The sequence below is a fragment of the Hyla sarda genome, chromosome 5, assembly GCF_029499605.1.
Source record: "Hyla sarda isolate aHylSar1 chromosome 5, aHylSar1.hap1, whole genome shotgun sequence".
In the NCBI taxonomy this organism is placed as follows: Eukaryota; Metazoa; Chordata; class Amphibia; order Anura; family Hylidae; genus Hyla; species Hyla sarda.
The window spans coordinates 146,924,342-146,943,096 of NC_079193.1; the positions used below are offsets into that span (position 1 = coordinate 146,924,342).

An 18,755-nucleotide genomic window follows, 5' to 3' on the forward strand; every position below is an offset into this window, starting at 1 on the left:
CCCTGATCTTCTAGGTGATCTTCTTTCTGTAGCCAGGCCAAGTTTGGGGTTTCCTCTGCAAAGTTATAGTGACCACTAAGTGCTGCAGAAACAAATGCTAAACCAGACCTAGTCACACACAGGGGAGGAGGATGGGTACTTTATTAACAAACACGACTTAAGGGCTGAGCAGCTGGGCATACAGTGGTCCCTGCTCCCGTTATAGATTCGCCTGAAGTAAATCATCTAATCTTTGGATTGAACAAATCGGATTTTTGTAAATTTCAGAACAAATGAGTTTTGGTTAAAATCAATTTACTCATCACCAGACAAACCTCTTAGTTCCACCTATCAGTGCAATCTCTACAAACCTTTGTTAAAGAATGGGTCATTCCAATGAGGTCACTGGATTACAGCGTGGTACTGTAATTGGATGCAACTGTTGCAATGAGTCTTTTTTTGTTTAATATCCATGATCAATTGTTGTTTCATTGGAAAGTGGAAGCGTTTTGAGACCACAGCAATTCAGCCAGGGTGCGGACCACATACAGTTTTAGGGCAGAGTAACTGAATGCTGAGGTGCATAATAACTAAAAGTCGCCAATGCTGCTCTGATTTAAAAACTGCAGTGTTTCAAACCTCATTTGGCAATACAATAAGCCAGAAAACTGCACCGGGAGCTTCATGGTATGGGTTTCCATGGTGTATCACCAATTGGCATAATGCCAAGTATCAAGGGGGTTAGTCTAAAGAATGCCACCACTGGACTCTATGGAAGTGTGTTCTGTGGTGAGGTTTTGGCAAATGTGTGGAAAATGTTACCTACCCCACTGCATTGTATCAACTGTAAAGTTGGCTGAAAGAAGGCTAATGCTATAGGGTTCAGGGGTTGGTCTAGGTCTCGTAATTCCAGTAAAGGAAAATCTTAAATGCTTCCAACTTTGTTGTAACAATTTGGGTTCAGACTTTTTCTGTTTTAGGATGACTGTGTGTCAGGGCAAGATCCAAAAAGTCATGGTTGGGTGAGTTTGGTATATACGTTCTTTATTATGATTGAGTTATTTTGTTAAAAGGAACCATGATCTTAAGTATCATCTTAAACAGTTATGTAGCTTACACTATCAAAAATTCCTTCACATTTTTTTTTGCTTTGTCATATCTAAAAAAAAAATTTTGTTTTGTTTTGTTTCACACTGAATGCATGTGAATTTAGCACATGGTATCAATGGAGGTGTGGGGCATAGTCAGAATAATAAGCAGATATAAGAAAAGAAGATCAACTATTTCAACTGTCTTAAGACGGTCTTTTATAAGATGGCCTTACACATATGTCTGTATGACATAGACCATAATACAGTATGATGGCATTCTCTATATCCGAAATGTGTCGATTGCAAGACACTTAGTTGTCATGAAAAGCCTTTCTATATTACATATGTGGTGGCCCAGTACAGGATGGTGTTGCCCCGTACCTTTCCTGCCCTGTCCGGCAGTGTCCCTCAGTGTACCCAGGGCCCCCTGTAGTTGCTTCCCCATTTGTACACATGTTTTGAATTATAAAATGTGTTATACCTTTAATAAAATGTACCATGTGATTGTTACCTAGGAGGTATCAGTGACCAGCTGACCACAAGGGTGACCTATGGGCTCCCTGCTAGTCTCCTTCATATAAGCCCTGGGTGGAACTAGCTTCCCTCTCTTGTTGCTGAGGTCCAGTGCAGTCAAGCTGTCTCAGCGTGTGCTTCCAGAGCGCAGGAGGCCTCAAGCCCAGTCTGCAGCCACAGTCAAGTGCAAGTAAGCTACCGTATATACTTGAGTATAAGCCGAGTTTTTCAGCACGATTTTTCGTGCTGAAAACACCCCCCTCGGCTTATACTCGAGTGAACTCTCCGCCCTCAGTGGTCTTCAACCTGCGGACCTCCAGAGGTTTCAAAACTACAACTCCCAGCAAGCCCGGGCAGCCATCGGCTGTCCAGGCTTGCTGGGAGTTGTAGTTTTGAAACCTCTGGAGGTCCGCAGGTTGAAGACCACTGCGGCCTTCGGCATCATCCAGCCCCCTCTCACCCCCTTTAGTTCTGTACTCACCTCCGCTCGGCGCTGGTCCGGTGCTGCAGGACTGTCCGGTGAGGAGGTCGTCCGGTGGGATAGTGGTTTCGGGCTGCCATCTTCACCGGGGGCACCTCTTCTCCGCGCTTCGGGCCTGGCCCCGGAATAGTCAAGTTGCCTTGACGACGATGCAGAGGTACGTTTATTACCAACGTCCCTCTGCGTGGTCGTCAAGGCTACGCCTCTATTCCGGGCCCAAAGTGCAGAGAAGAGGCACCCCCGGTGAAGATAGTAGCCTGGAACCAGTATCCCACCGGACGACCTCCCCACTGGACAGTCCTGCAGCACCGGACCAACGCCGAGCGGAGGTGAGTACAGAACTAAAGGGGGTGAGAGGGGGCTGGATGATGTTGAAGGCCACTGAGGGCGGAGAGTTCACAAGAGGATGATGACAAGAAAATGATGACAAGAGGATGATGACAAGGGGATGATGAAGGGGGGTGGGGATGATGACAAGGGGATGATGACAAGGGGATGATGAAGGGGGGGTTTGGGATGATGACAAGGGGATGATGACAAGGGGATGATGAAGGGGGGTGTGGGATGATTACAAGGGGATGATGACAAGGGGATGATGAAGGGGGGGTGTGGGATGATGACAGGCGGTGATGATGAAGGGGGGATGATGACGGTCTGGATGATGACAGGGGGGATGATGTATTTCCCACCCTAGGCTTATACTCGAGTCATTAACTTTTCCTGGGATTTTGGGGTGAAATTAGGGGCCTCGGCTTATATTCGGGTCGGCTTATACTCGAGTATATATGGTAAACCTGTAATAATTGTCAGTCACCAGTAAAGTCAAGTAGTCTGTCTAGTCAATGTGACCTGCACTAAAATACCCAGTCCTACTACAAGTACCAGCGAGCATGCAAGGTCTCTGAGTCACTAGTTACCTCCTTGGGCCCTAGCTGCACTGTTTAGACTTTACCAACTGTCTACCCTCAGTAAAGCTACCGTTGTCCGTAATTTGGCATTGGAGTCTTCATTGCCCCTGTGCCCAACCCAGGATCCAGCAGTATAGCTTCGGGTGGTATTAGGCTAAACCACGCCCTGGCATCACAAATGCAAGGGGTTAATACCATCTGACCCTAGGGTAACAACATCTGCCCTACCATACCATACCACACGTAATTGTTTTCACTATACTAGAGGGAAGTCTTAAATGAGTTCATGTCCAGTTGAGCATTTGATACCAGTTCTGCTAACTAAGCAGTTCCAGACAGCACAGGCCTAGTATATAAAAAATGTCAACAATAGTAAAGTACAGAGATTAAAACGATATAATAAGTGCTTTATCACATTATGTGGCAATTTTACATATGAGTTCTGCTTAGGGTGCTAACCAATGCAATAAAGGCAGAAAACTTGATAAACTGCTGACTATAACAGGTCACATCGATAGCTATAACATTAGCTGCAGTGCAATATTGCTTCTGTGGTTTTGTGGTGGCCCAGTACGGGCTGGTGTTTCCCCGTACCTCTCCTGCCCTGTCAGGCAGTGTCCCTTCATGTCCCCAGGGCCCCCTTCCACTGTTACCCACAGTGTACATATGTTGTACATTAAAAGTGTAATGTTTCTGTGACCATGTGATTGTTGCCCAGGAGGCACTGGTGACCAGGTGACCCCCCCCCCAAGTGACCTATGGGCTCTTTGCATAGCCCCCCTATAAAACCAGGGGAGGGGCTGCAATCTCTCTCTTAGCTCATTGCTATTCCTGATGAGGTCCATTGCAGTCATCTCAGGGTGTGTGCCTGGAGCATTGGAGGCCTCCAGCCTAATGTCTGCAGCCACAAGTCAGCTCAAGTAAGCTAAAGTCATCATCTTGTCAGTCACAAGTCAGTTATCAGTCAAGTTAATTGTCTTGTCACCGTGGCCTGCACTAAAGTGTCTCTACCTACTGCAAGTCCCAGCAAGCCTGCGAGGTCCCCCTGTGTCACTGGTCACCTACTTGAGATTCTGGCTGTACTGCATAGACTATATCATTTGTCTAACCTCAGTGAAGCTTCTGTTTGTCCGTAATTTGGCGTCGGTGTCTTTATTGCCCCTGTTCCTAGCCCAGGACCAGTGGTATTACCTTCAGGTGGTTAAGGCTAAACCATGCCCTGGCGTCACGACAAGAAGGGGTTAATAACATCTGCCCCTTGGGTTATAACATCTACCCTGCATCGCACCCCGCTGACACCACAACTTTTGGCATCACGAACAGGATACGGGTGTGTGCCATATGCCATAAGCCACAAGTTCTCCCCCTAGTCTGAACTGTGTCCAATACTGTTAGCAAAAATTGCATGCCGATGTGACAGAAGTTTGCGCCAGAGAGTGTGTGGAACTTTGTCATTGAAAAGTGTTTTACTAGTGGCGCTTGTGAAAAAGAGGGGGAGGTGAAGGAAAGACTGTTGTTTGCTGCTGGGGAGTGTAAAGAGTCAGTATCTGAAAGGGTTAAAACGGTCCGGTGTTTCTCATGTGCGCGAGCGGTTGCAGCTCCGCCCTGTCAGTCCCCAGCGGTGACACCTCTTCAGTGTTGCAAGGAGGAACCAAAGATCTGCCCTGTGTTTCACAGAGGACGACTTTACCAGCTGGACCAAAACAGGAAGTTCCCTGGGTGCAGCCATATTGGAGGTTCCGGCGGCTGAATCCGGCTCTGCCATCTACTACCTGGCACCCGCTGCAGAGCAGACTGTGCAAATACCTGCGGGCATCAGTATCCAGTCCCTGGTGCCCGTAATTTGCCACGTTAACCCCCTAGTGCTTTTCAAGTAATTGAGTCCGGGACTGAGTTTAAAGATGTTTGTACTCCACTTGCACCTGTTCAGGAACCCTCAGGGGCAATGGTCAGACCTATACCGCCCCGTTCAACTGTCCCAACTGCAGTCCAAGCAAACCTGTCAGTCACTACGGATTCAAACCTACAGAGTATTAGACAGGACATTGAACAATTGACTAAGGTTATAAGGGAGCTCGCCACCCGGCCTGCTCCACTCTCCCGTGAACAATCCTTGCCTAGAAAATCCCCTTCTACTCCTGCCCCATGTGATCCCAGTTACTTTGCTCCTTCACCTGCTAGGTATACTGAGAGTAAAAGACCCTTCTGAACTCACTGTAACAAGTCCAGCCACTGGACAATGCACTGCTGGGGTTTAAACGGGATTCCCTCTGGGGTCAAGGACCGGCCCCCAGGAAAACAGCCAGCAGTCCCAACTTCAGAACGACCTAAGTCAGGACTCTCACTTTATGTCACCTCCTGCCCCTATGTAACAGTTATTGTAGAAGGTGTACCTTTAGAGGCATTAATAAATACAGGGTCACAAGTATCTACTATACCTAAAAATGTTTTTTATGAGCACTGGGATGCTAGTTTATTGTGTGAGCTTGATGATGTTGACTTTAGAGTAGTGGTGGGTAATGGGATATTGGGAGCCAACCATTCAGTTTGGAGAGCATGTACTTAGAGGGCAAGGAGTGATTGTAACTAATGTGTCAGATAAGGGGTCTGCTGAGTTTATAATGGGGATGAACAATATGAAAAACTGTTTTGCTGAAATAGTAGATGCCTTGCATGTCTCTCTTCCCCATATGCCTCTTTCAGGCCAGCGGGCTGCGCAGCACCACTTGAAAGTTCTACAGGTGGAGCGGAAGTTTGCCAAAAAGCAAGGTGAAATCTGCAGAGTACGAGTACAAGACATCAGGTCGGTGACCTTGCAACCCAACACAAAGACCATCATCTGGTGCCGTGCAAGTCCTGGAATAATAAAAAAAGGACTATGAAACCCTGCTGGAGCCTATGCAATTGGAAGATTATCCCCTTGTCCGAGCAGCAAGAAGCCTTGTCACAGTTATCAATGGGAGAGTCCCAGTCCGGTTAGTCACTCACAAGGCAAGTGTGCCTATGGCCATGGAAGACCGAGATAAGACCACCTTTGTGACACCCATGGGACTGTTCAAGTTTAAGAGTATGCCATTTGGGCTATGTAATGCCCCTCCTACATTCCATCATTTGATGGAGCGGTGCCTGGGCCATCTGAATTTTCAAAGAGTCCTATTGTACCTGGACGATGTCATTGTGTATTCCAAGTCCAACCCCCTATATTCCAAAAAAACCCTGTCTAAGACGAGGGGGAAGACATGGTGATGCCCCATTTTACCAGAAGTTTGTGAATCAGAATGTTGTGACCGCCCCGAGTAGGTCCAAGAAGACCTATTCACCTGGAAGACTCTACAAGACGTAAGTCGAGTCATGGGGGATCTGTTGGACTACCTTCTGACGAAAAAGGTACCAACCTGTCTGCGCTGGGCCCAGTGTGACTACGAATTGAAAGCCCTGTGGCGATAGAGGAAGCAACTGTTCATGCACAAGGGACTGTTGTACCAAAATTCTGGTGATCGACTAATCAGATTCTGGTTCCCCGAAGAGACTTCGGCGATGGTTCTCAACGCATATCATGATCAGTCGGGACACTTTGGAGTCCACAAGACCGAGTGTCTACTGTCTGACGAAGATTCTACTGGATTGGCATGCGGAGCGTCATTGAGAAATGATGCAGTGAGTGTGCAGTCTGCAACGTCACCAAGAATGTGTGCAAGGACGCAAGAGCACCCCTCCATTCCATCCAGAGTGAAAGGCCTAATCAGTTGGTCACGCTAGACTATGTCAAGTTGTCTCCTACCTGGTCCGAGTACACTTATGCTCTTACCATGGTGGATCACTACTCCAAAGGGTTGTCGTGGTACCCGTTAAAGACCTCACAGCCAAGAAAGCGGCCCAGATGTTCTACTCCAATTAGGTGCAAACCCTTGGGTGTCCGGAGTCTGTCCTAATGGACCGTGGAACAGCCTTCAAGGTAAGAAACTCCAGACTACTGCTTACCACCCTCAAGAGAACGGGCTCTATCATCAATTCAGTCTTAATCCACATGTTGCGAACAGCTTCTGTATCCAAGCATGAAGAGTGGCCCGATTGTTGCCCGAATTTTTGGAGATTTATAGCAACACAGTCCATTGTTCTAATGGGTATACCCCTTTCTACCTGATGATTGGGCGGCATGGGCAGCTGCCAAAAGGCCGGACATTTGGGCTTCAGGCCCCATTCAATAACTCCCCGTTAGCCTCCATGGAGTGGGTCTCTGACCATCCAAGAAGCAAAAGAGATTGTTGGCAAAAAGATGGGCGAGGCTCAATGAGGACAACAGCAAGATTATAACCGTCAGATTGAACTCTGACATGCACGAAGTTCAAAAACTCGGGTACTAGCCTGAAGTTGTCCATCGTAAAAGAATTAAGCTGTGTCACAAAGAAGACCTGCCTGTGCTCCCCGTACCTTCTCCACCAGCAGTCAGACCTACACAGGAGTACGTGCCAGGAGAGGGGATACATCCATCCATGGATCTTGCGATGTTCTCTCCCAGCCAACCTGCAATTTTTTGTATCGCGCCAACCCTGGGACTGGTGCAACCAATCTTAGTCGCCACACCAGCCCCTGTCCTGTCACTGTTGGTGCTGGTCTATACTCCAATCTCCAGACCACCTGTCTCACCAATGTATGTACCAACAAGTCCAAGTCCTGCCAATCCAGAACAGCTACCTACTCTAGAATTCAACGAAAGAGAACCTGCTCCAACTCAAGTTGTATCGAGAGCTCTCAAAGAAGAAGTAGGCATTCCTGATTCTCAAGAAGTGGTGCTGTGTAGGTCCCAACGGTCCACTCAATGTCAAATGCCTTAAGATTAACCCCTTAAGGACCAAGCCAATTTTCACCTTAAGGACCAGAGCATTTTTCGCACATCTGACCACTGTCAACTTAAGCATTAATAACTCTGGGTTGCTTTTACTTAAGAATTTGATTCCGAGATTGTGTTTTATGACATATTCTACTTAAACATAGTGGTAAATTTTAATCGATACTTGCATCATTTCTTGGTGAAAAATTCCAAAACTTCATGAAAAATTTATCTTTGAAGCTCTCTGCTTGTAAGGAAAATAGGCATAACCAAATAAATTATATACTGATTAACATATACAATATGTCTAGTTTATGTTTGCATCATAAAGTTGACATGTTTTTTCTTATGGAAGACATCAGAGGGCTTCAAAGTTCAGCATCAATTTTCCAATTTTTCACAAAATTGTCAAAATCAGAATTTTTCAGGGACCAGTTCAGTTTTGAAGTGGATTTGAAGGGCATTTATATTAGAAATACCCCATAAATGACCCCATTATAAAAACTGCACCCCTCAAAGTATACAAAATGTAATTCAGAAACTTTGTTAACCCTTTAGGTGCTTCACAGGAGTAGCAGCAAAATGAAGGAGAAAATTTAAAATCTCCATTTTTTACACTGACATGTTCTTGTAGACCCAGTTTTTGAATTTTTACAAGGGGTAAAAGGAGGTAAATCCCAAAATGTGTAACCCAATTTCTCTCGAAAAAGGAAATACCTCATATGTGAGTGTAAAGTGCTCTGTGGTTGCACTAGAAGGCTCAGAATGGAAGGAGCCGCAATGTGATTTTGAAGAGTGAATTTTGCTGAAATGGTTTTTGGGGGGCATGGTGCAGGAACAGCAAAAAAAAAAAAACACACATGGCACACTATTTTGGAAACTACACCCCTCAAGGAACATAACAAGGGGTACAGTGAGCTTTAACATCCCACAGGTGTTTGATGGCTTTTCATTAAAGTGGGATGTGTAAATGAAAAAAAATAATAATTCACTAAAATGCTGGTTTTTCCCCAAATTTTTTCATTTTTACAAGGGGTAATAGGAGAAAATGCCCCTCCTAAAATTTGAGTATGGAAATACCCCATATGCGGATGTTAAGTGCTCTGCGAGTGCACTACAATGCTCAGAAGAGAAGGAGCCACCTTTGGCTAATGGAAAGCAAATTTTGCTGAAATGGTTTTTGGGGGGCATGTCGCATTTAGGAAGCCCCTATGGTGCAGGGACAGCAAAAAAAAGCTATTTTGGAAACTACATCCCTCAAGGGATGTAACAAGGGGTATAGTGAGCCTTAACACCCCACAGGTGTTTGACGACTTTTCATTAAAGTAGGACCTGTAAATAAAAAAAAAATTCCACTAAAATGCTGGTTTTTCCCCCAATTTTTCATTTTTACAAGGGGTAATTGGAGAAAATGCCCCCATAATTTGTATCCCTATTTCTTCTGAGTATGGACATACCCCATAAGTGGATGTTAACTCATTAAGGACTTAGGACATACCTGTACGCCCTGAGTCTGCTCCCATTCTATATCGTCGGGCCACAGCGGGTCGGGCCAGGCCTCTAACAACGGGTAGTGCCGCACACTATAAACCCTTGAGCCACTGCGTTCAAAGTTGACCACCACGTCTGAAGTGAAACTAAAACATTGCCGGTTAGCTCAGGAGGCTGTTCGGGATCGCTGCAGCGAAATTGCGGCATCCCGAACAGCTGAAGGACAGCAGGAGAGTCCCCTACCTTTCTCCTAGCTGTGCGATCGCCGAATGACTGCTCAGTGACTGAGATCCAAGCAAGAGCAGTCAAGTGGCAGAATCATTGATCAATGGTTTCCTATGAGAAACCATTGATCAATGTAAAAGATCAGTGTGTGCAGCCCTATGGGAGCTATAACACTGAATAAAAAAAAGTGAATAAAGATCATTTAACTCCTTCCCTAATAAAAGTTTGAATCACCCCCTTTTCCCATTTAAAAAAAAAAACTGTGTAAATAAAAATAAAAATAAACATATGTGGTATTGTCGCATGCGTAAATGTCCGAATGATAAAAATATATTGTTAATTAAACCACACGGTCAATGGCATACGCGCCAAAAAAATTCCAAAGTCCTAAATATCATATGGTCACTTTTTATATAATGAAAAAACTGAATAAAAAGCGATCAAAAAGTCCAATCAATACAAAAATGGTACCGCTAAAAACTTCAGATCACGGCACAAAAAAAATGTGCCATCATACTGCCCCATATGCGGAAAAATATAAAAAGTTATAGGGGACAGAAGATGACAATTTTAAACATATACATTTTCCTGCATGTAGTTATGATTTTTTCCAGAAGTATGACAAAATCAAACCTATATAAGTAGGTTATCATTTTAATTGTATGGACCTACAGAATAAAGATAAAGTGTCATTTTTACCGAAAAATTTACTGCGTAGAAACGGAAGCCCCCAAAATTTACAAAATGGCGTTTTTTTCTTCAATTTTGTCGTACAATTATTTTTTTTCCAGTTTCACCGTAGATTTTTGGGTAAAATGACTGATGTCATTACAAAGTAGAATTGGTGGGAAAAAAATTTTAGATGCAAAATTGAAAGGGTTATGATTTTTTAAAGGTAAGGAGGAAAAAACTAAAGTGGAAAAATGCTCAGTCCTTAAGGGGTTAAGAGATCTGCGAGTGCACTACAATGCTCAGAATAGAAGGAGACACCTTTGGCTTTTGGAAAGCAAATTTTAGGGGGCAGTGTCGCATTTAGGAAGCTCCCATGGTGCCAGGACAGCAAAAAACACCCCACATGGCATACTATTTTGAAAACTACACCCCTCAAGGAATTTAACAAGGGGTACAGTGATCATTTCTCCCCAAACAGTAATTCCAAGATTTTTTAAACAGTGCGCTGAAAAATATTTTTTTTATTTTCAGAGCCTACTTTTCCAAAAATATTGGAATCACCTTTGGGGTCTAAATGTTCACTGTACCCCTTTTTGCATTTATTGAGGGGTGTAGTTTCCAAAATGTGGTTACATAGGGGGGGGGGGGGGGGGTTTCCACTGTTCTAGCACAATGGGGGCTTCGGAAACACACCATGCTCCAGGCCTCCATTCCAGCCAAATCCACTCTCTAAAAAGGCTGATGAAGCTCACTCCCTTATTAGCGCTGCAGTGTGCCCGCGCATCACTTTACGTCCGCATATGGGGTATTCCCATACTAGAAAAAAGTGGTGCTACTAATTTTGGGGGCATTTTTTCCCATTTATCAGTTGTGAAAATAAAAAGTGTAGAGCTACACCAACAGGTTAATGTAAAAAATTATTTTTTTTATTTTCACGGCTCATTGTTCCAAAAATCTGTCAGACACCTGTAGGGTCCGAATGCTCACTGCACCCCTTTTTACATTCCTTGAGGGGTGCAGTTTTCAAAATGGGGTAACTTGTCAGTTATTTTATTTTAGTTTTTATGTCTGAACCTCTGCAACTAACAGCCATTGGGGGACAATTCACCAATTTAGGCTTCTAATGTGCATGGTGCTCCCTCACTCCTGATCCCTGCCATGCACCCGCAAAGCACTTTACGTCCACATATGAGGTATTTCCATACTCTGAAAAAGTTACGTGACAAATTTTGGGGGGCTTTTTCCCCTTTTACCTCTTGGGAAAATGAAAAAGATGGGGCTACAATAGCATGTAAGTGTACAAAAAAAAAAGTCCCTCCCTAAATTGTAAAGCAATTTCTCCCAAGTACAGAAATACCCCATATGTGGCCCTAAACTGTTGCCAGTCAAATGCGACAGGGCTCAGAAGTGAGAGAGCACCATGCACACTTGATGCCTAAATTAATGATTTGCACAGGGGCGGCTGATAGTTGCAGAGCTTTACTTACATGCGGTGTACCAAAACACTGCAGTTAGTAAATCTCCCCCTATTGCAGTGTTTTCCAACCTGGGTGCCTCCAGCTGTTGCAAAACTGTGACTCCCAGCATGCTGGGAGTTAAAGTTTTGCAACAGCTTGAGGCAGCCTGTTGGGAAACACTGCCCTACTGTGTTGATCCAGAGGAAGGCAAAAAAAACCTTGAGGTGGATGGCAATTTGACCCATACCAGGGGAAAAAATTCCTTCCCAATTCCAAACATGGCAATCAGAATAAATCCCTGGATCAATGTTCTTGGGACATTTTAGGGATTATTAAAACCAGAGACTGAAAAGTCCCTGTATTGCCAATGCATCAGAAAAGCGCTGTACTTAGCCGTGGTCCCAAGCTCATGTACAGTACAGCATTACCAACACATTGGAAAAGAACAAAAGCATTGTACAGCGCTGCATGGCTCGTGTACAAAGCGCAATTAATTTGGGGAAGGATAAAAATGGGATAAATCATGAATGTAATATTCCATAGACATATGATATACCTTGAAGCATTCTTTGATGCAGAGGCCTGGTTTTTCAGGACAGGTGTCACACTGGAAAATGGTGTTCTTTCTTATCCCTTTTTTAAGACAGACTTTGCATCTTTTCTGGGACTGTCCCTTTTTTCCAGTGTGAGGGACCTCTCCTGAAAATGTTGCCCTGGTACAATACAGAAGCCTTCCATTCCAGAGGTACTTGGTCCGACTCCGTCCCGGTCTCCAAAGATCAGAACCTTGATCACTACCTCCTGGAACTGCAGGAATATCCCCGTGTTGCCTGCCCTCCGGAATAGTACAAAAGCATTGTACAATGCTGTCTGGACCAAGTACAATGCAATATTTTTTGTACCATCTTCTGATTTTGCACATGACGCTATATGGTCTGAGGACTTGATCAGAGGGATCAATATCCCCATATACTGATTGTAATCCAGGATACAATCGGGCTTTAGGACCATTGTAGCGGTACTCACTATGCTTGATAGCTCTGCTCCAATCTCTGTATCTACTGCCGTGTTTGGACTGGGGGGTGGCATTCCCCTCCACACTGGAAATAGCAATAGAAGAAGGTATCCCGCACCGGAGAACAGATAAAATTCTTTGCTTTATTGAGGCATCTGCATAAGGTACATACACTGGAGAGTAGTCGCCTACGCGTTTCGAGCTCTGGGGCCCTTAATCATGCCATGATTAAGGGCCCCAGAGCCCGAAACGCGTAGGTGACTACGTTCCAGTGTATGTACGTTATGCAGATGCCTCAATAAAGCAAAGAATTTTATCTGTTCTCCGGTGCTGGATGCCTTCTTCCATTGTAGCAGTACCTCGCACATTGACAGGGGTGTTGCCGTTACCGTGAATGGTGGTCAGCATAAGGACCTCCCTCTTGTCCTTATATCTGACCAATAGCAGATTTTCACTAGTAACGGACCTATAATCACCCCTAGGGATCGGTAGGGGATATGTGGGGAGGCCTCTCTGGTTTTTCCGCACAGTGTCACAAGCTGCAGTGGCTCTGACGGAAAGGGTCTTGAAAAGAGAGAAGCTGGTATAAAAGTTATCCACGTACAAATGGTAACCTCTATCCAGCAGTGGGAACATGAGTTCCCACACAATTTTCACGCTAACTCCCAGGATGGGGGAATGCGGGAATCCTTCCCTTTGTACACCCTAAATCTGTAAGTGTACCCTGAGGTGCTCTCACAGAGCTTGTATACTTTCATGCCCTTTTACTGGGAATGTACTGATGGAAATGGAGTCTACCTTTGAAACTAATAAGGGACTCGTCAATGGCAACCTCCTTTTGGGGGATGTAGGCCTCTGCATATTTTTTAGTGAAATTATCTATGACCAGCCTGATTTTGAATATGTGGCCGTATGTGGGATCATTTTGGGACGGGCACATTGCATTATCAACATAATGCAAACATTTTAGGACGGCCTCAAAGTGTGCCCGTGGCATGGCCATACGGTAGAGTGGGGTGTTATACAGAACATTCCCACTCCAGTATTGCCTAGTGGTCGGCTTTTTGACTAAGTCTATATGCTGCATGACCCCCCAAAATGTCCTTATCTTGGCTGCATTGATGGGAGCCCATCTATAGGGCCTAGCCAAAAAAGAATTGGGATGCTGGGTCAGAAACAGTTTTTTTGGGTCACCATCAAATAGACAAAGTCCTTACTAAAAAAAAAACATAAAAAAGTCAATTTCAGTGAGGCCTGTGGTGTTAATTTGGATTCCTGGGTGGCCAGCAAACTCAGGAATCAGTGGCGCATAATCGTTCGGAACTGGGGTCCAGACAAGGTCACCAGGGACAGGGAAACTTGCACGGTGGATAGGGAACACTGTACGAGGGACAGGGCTACTAGTCTGGGAGACAGAGCTACTAGTCTGGGGGACAGGGCTACTAGTTTGGGGGACAGGGCTACTAGTTTGGGGGGCCTCTACCGGCATTGCCCTGCAGCGCACGCGCTACTGCCTTCTAGGGGGCTCATTATCAGTGGATGATGAGGAAGAGGAAGCTTACGTTTTTTTCGCTTCCCAAAAAAATGCAAGGGCATTGATCCGACCACACAGTGCAGAACAGCGACTGATGGCACGGACCGCAAACACCCCCTCTGAAAAAAAAAAACTGGGGAAAAAAACTGGCAATAAAAAAATCGGAGAAATAACTACAGGTAAAAAAATAAAACCTGCATAAAAAATAAAAAATAAATATAGGGGCAGGCTGCAGCAGCAAAATGCACTGATGGGTCACCTAGATCCACAGAGCAGTGCTGTTGTAGAACCCACTAACTTTCCCTGCCTGTACTACAGTTCACCCTCACTCACCAACGATTGGTCACTGGAAGCAGCCGCCTCAGCCGTCACGCACCTCCCACAGGTCTATAGACACTGCACACGCTGCACCCGCCACAATGCTGCACACTAGACCCGCTGCAGCCACCGCAGAACTCATTCCTCTGCTCACTGCCCAGACTCGAGTGAGCGGGTAAAGCGGGGGAAGGAGTTTTCAAAGTTGTTAGACTGTGCTGCCATTGGTTGGTTGGTCCTGACCGACCAATGGCAGCAATCGGAGGAGTGGTAACCTTGCCACCTCCCTCCTTTACTGAATGGTGATTGGCGCTGTCTCAGACAGTGATAATCACCATGCATTACCAGGTCACTGGGGGGGCCGAAATGAAGCAGGATCGCTGCAATTGAACGGTACGAAGTTCCGTCCAATCACAACAATTGCCGTAACAGGAGGAGGTTAAATCCCCCTTGGGTGACAACAGTTATCATCGATGACCGCGTCCAGTGATCCAAAACATATGGAGCGTAAACGTACGTCAAGGTGCGGGAAGTACCACCGTGTCATGACGCACATTCACGTCCATTGTCGTAAAGGGGTTAAAGGACATGTCTCATGTCCATATATTTAAAAAAAATGTATCCCCTATCCGCAGGTTAGGGGATACATTTTATATTGCGGGGGGTCCGAGCGCTGTGGCCCCCCCACTATTTTCTGTATGATTTTCTCCATTGATCTCTATGGTAGAGCCGTTTGACAATCTTCGGCTCTCCCATAGAGCTTAATGGGGGGGGGGGGGGCATGGCGGCCCTGCTTCAGGTGGGGGATCCTGCGGATAGGGGATAGGTTTTCTGGAAATTCTGGACATGAAACATGTCCTTTAGAGGAGTATTCTGGGCAAAAACATTTTATCCCCTATAAGATGTCTGATCGTGGGGGGGTGTCTGATCGTGGGGGGGCCCGGGGGGGCCCACCCCTGGGACCCCCCATGATCTCCCTGCAGCACCTGCATTCTATGCGGGAAATGCATTTCCAGTTTCGGAAACCTCCGGGTTTCCGGGACTGGGGACGTGACGTCATGCCCCCTCTATTCATGTCTATGGGAGGGGGCGTGATGGCCGTCACGTCCCCTCCCATAGACATAAATGGAGGGGGCATGACGTCACATCCCCAGTCCTGGAAATCCGGAGGTTTCCGAAACTGGAGACGCAGCTCCCGCATAGAATGCAGGTGCTGCAGGTAAATCACGGGGGTCCCAGTGGAGGGCCCCCCATGATCAGAAATCTTATCCCCTATCCTTAGGATAGGGGATAAAATGTTTTTGCCCAGAATACCCCTTTAATGTATGATTTTTATATATACGTTTGCTTGACCACCCTTTTTGATTTCTAATATTTTATTTTGCATATATCTAATGTTAAAAAAATTACATTTTTTTTTAAAGAACTTTCCTGTAAGTACTTGTTAATTTGTATTTAGACTGTGTAAAAATTTGAAACAATGCAAAGTAAGTGTTGACTCCTTATAACCCATTCCGTGCACATTTTAACCCCTCTATGGAAGAACCCTATAAATACTCAATTTGTGTTACAAAGTTTGCAAACATGTCTTACTTGACTGATTAATCCCCTAAGGACTGCTGATGGACTTATACTTAAAAAGCGTAAGCCTTCAAGCAAAAATAACATTTTGTACTATAGTTAAAGGCCATCTGCGGCCGAAGACAACTTATCCCCTATCCACAGGATAGGGGATAAGTTTTTGATATGGGGGGGGGGGGGGGGTACGAGCACTGGGACCCCCACCATGATGTTGGGGCCTATAAACCTCATCCATGTAGTTCTATGGAAGAGGCGTGGAGGCATAGAACTGTATGGGGAGGGGGCAAGGAGGTGGGGCATACGGTCAACCTCTCTAGGTCTATGCTATGCGCATTAGTGCTCTCACTGAGCGCTAATGCGGGGGCCCCATTAAGGATATCGAGGGGGATGTGTAATAACGCTGCAGATGTCCTTTAAGATGTCCTCCTCCTCCTGAGACATCTGTCTGGGTCATGAAATATTCAAAACAGGAGAACTTTACAAAGGAAATGTGATTCTAATCAGGACCATTCCATACACAGACAGCGATTGCTGCAGAGCACACTATAGTCAAAGAGGAATGAACTACAATAATATCAATGCTGAAGAAACCCCAAAATAAATACTAAATGTTGTTATAAATTCTTTAGAAAAAGAACATTAATTTCATAAAATTCAGTCATAGGGAGAACGCACATCAAGTGTCATCTTCTTACTGAGCTCTGGCGAGAGATTGAAATGCTTTCCTCACAGATTTTCCACTATGAAGTACAATTTCAAAAAATAGCTCACGTGCAACTTTTTGATAAATAGGTTGCACATAAGCAAAATCATAGCGGAGAAAAAAAAAACTCACAAAACCCCAGTAGCCAAGGCATTGGGTAAAAAGCCTCCAGCATTATCCTTTTATCATGTTACTACAGCAGTTACAAGGTTACTAAGCCTCCACATGTTTATTAGCGTGTATGGACATTTTCTACTACATGGACTCTTTGTCTTAATCCACTCACTAATTGAAGACCTGGAATATGGATGTTGTTTGTAATGCCCCAGGAACTGTCTGTGGCCCTTGTGGTCATTCCGGTCCTCTGCCCTCCAGGACTGGGCATCGAGTACAACTCCATTAAAGAGGGGGAGTTTGTGGTGGTTCAGTACGGGATGGTGTTTCCCTGTACCTCTTCTGCCCTGTCAGGCAGTGTCCCTTCATGTCCCCAGGGCCCCCCTCCAGTGTTACCCACAGTGTACATATGTTTTACTATACATTAAAAGTGTAATGTTTCTTTAATTGCTATGACCATGTGATTGTTATCCAGGAGGCACTGGTGACCAGGTGACCCCCCAAGTGACCTATGGGCTCCTTGCACAGCCCCCCCTATAAAACCAGGGGAGGGGCTGCAATCTCTCTCTAAGCTCATTGCTATTACTGCTGAGGCCCAGTGCAGTCGTCTCAGTGTGTGTCCAGAGCACAGGAGGCCTCCAGCCTAAAGTCTGCAGCCACAAGTTAGCTCAAGTAAGCTAAAGTTATCATCTTGTCAGTCACAAGTCAGTCATCAGTCAAGTCAATAGTCTAGTAGTCACTGTGGCCTGCACTAAAGTGCCTCTAACTACTGCAAGTCCCAGCAAGCCTGCGGGGTCCCCCTGTGTCACTGGTCACCTCCTTGGGATTCTGGCTGTACTGCATAGTCATCTGTCTAACCTCAATAAAGCTACCATTTGTCCATATCTTGGTGTTGCTGTCTTCATTGCCCCCGTGCCTAGCCCAGGACCAGTAGTACTACCTTTGGGTGGTTAAGGCTAAACAACACCCTGGAGTTATGACAAGAAGGGGTTAATTACATCTGCCCCTTGGGTTATAACATCTACCCTGCAATGCACCTTGCTGACACCACGGTTTGTTGTAGTCTTACGAAACATACCTTTTGCAGGGCACCAAGCTCTTTCTTTCTTCCAAGATCCGGATTCGTTGCATTTGGGCATCATAAGTGACAGTGGCCCTGGTGTTTTTACCAGTGTTATGATCGTACACTACTGTCCTGCCCTCCCACTGCAAAGGTGCCTGGCATGGAGTAGTAGGTACTGATGCAAAGTAGCCTTTAGCATTTGCTTGGTTGATAGCTAGGAGCAGCAGAAGGGCCTGCATGATGAAGCTGCATAAGCCTTGCACTTGTCCTTTCTCCATCATCTCCTCTTTCAGTCAGCTGCTTTTCCCCTCCTCCTCCCTTCTCTGGTTTTTCTATCTGTAAGAGGAGGGGCACTCAGTGAATGCAGTGATGTAATACGCCCTGATCACAGGCTAGAAGAGAACAGAATAGTAGATGTATCAATTAATATATCAGTAATAACAGTACATTTATGTGAAAACATTCTAAAGAATGTGCAGACCTTGTATGCGGTATAATATAATACACTACATATTAAAGAGTAATTCAATTCTAGAATATACAGTATCTCACATAAATGAGTCCACCTCTCACATTTTTATAAATATTTTATTCTATGTTTTCATGTGACAACACTAAAGAAATGACACTCTGCTACAATGTAAAGTAGTGAGTGCACAGTCTGTGTAACAGTGTTTAAAGGGGTACTCGGTGAAAACCTTTTTTCTTTTAAATCAACTGGTGCCATAAAGTTAAACAGATTTGTAAATTACTTCTATTAAAAAATCTTTATCCTTCCTGTA

The 18,755-nt window shown here is 45.2% G+C and overlaps 1 protein-coding gene across 1 annotated transcript in view; it reads right to left on the reverse strand.

Moving 5' to 3' along the window:
- Positions 1 to 18,279, reverse strand: part of EPDR1 (ependymin related 1) — a 65,855-nt gene extending 47,576 nt beyond the window's left edge. The window contains exon 1 of the mRNA XM_056520468.1: positions 17,989 to 18,279. Within this exon, the coding sequence (XP_056376443.1) occupies positions 17,989 to 18,254 (266 nt within the window). The 5' untranslated portion in view covers positions 18,255 to 18,279. The remainder of the gene's footprint in view (positions 1 to 17,988) is intronic.
- Positions 18,280 to 18,755: the final 476 nt, after the last annotated feature.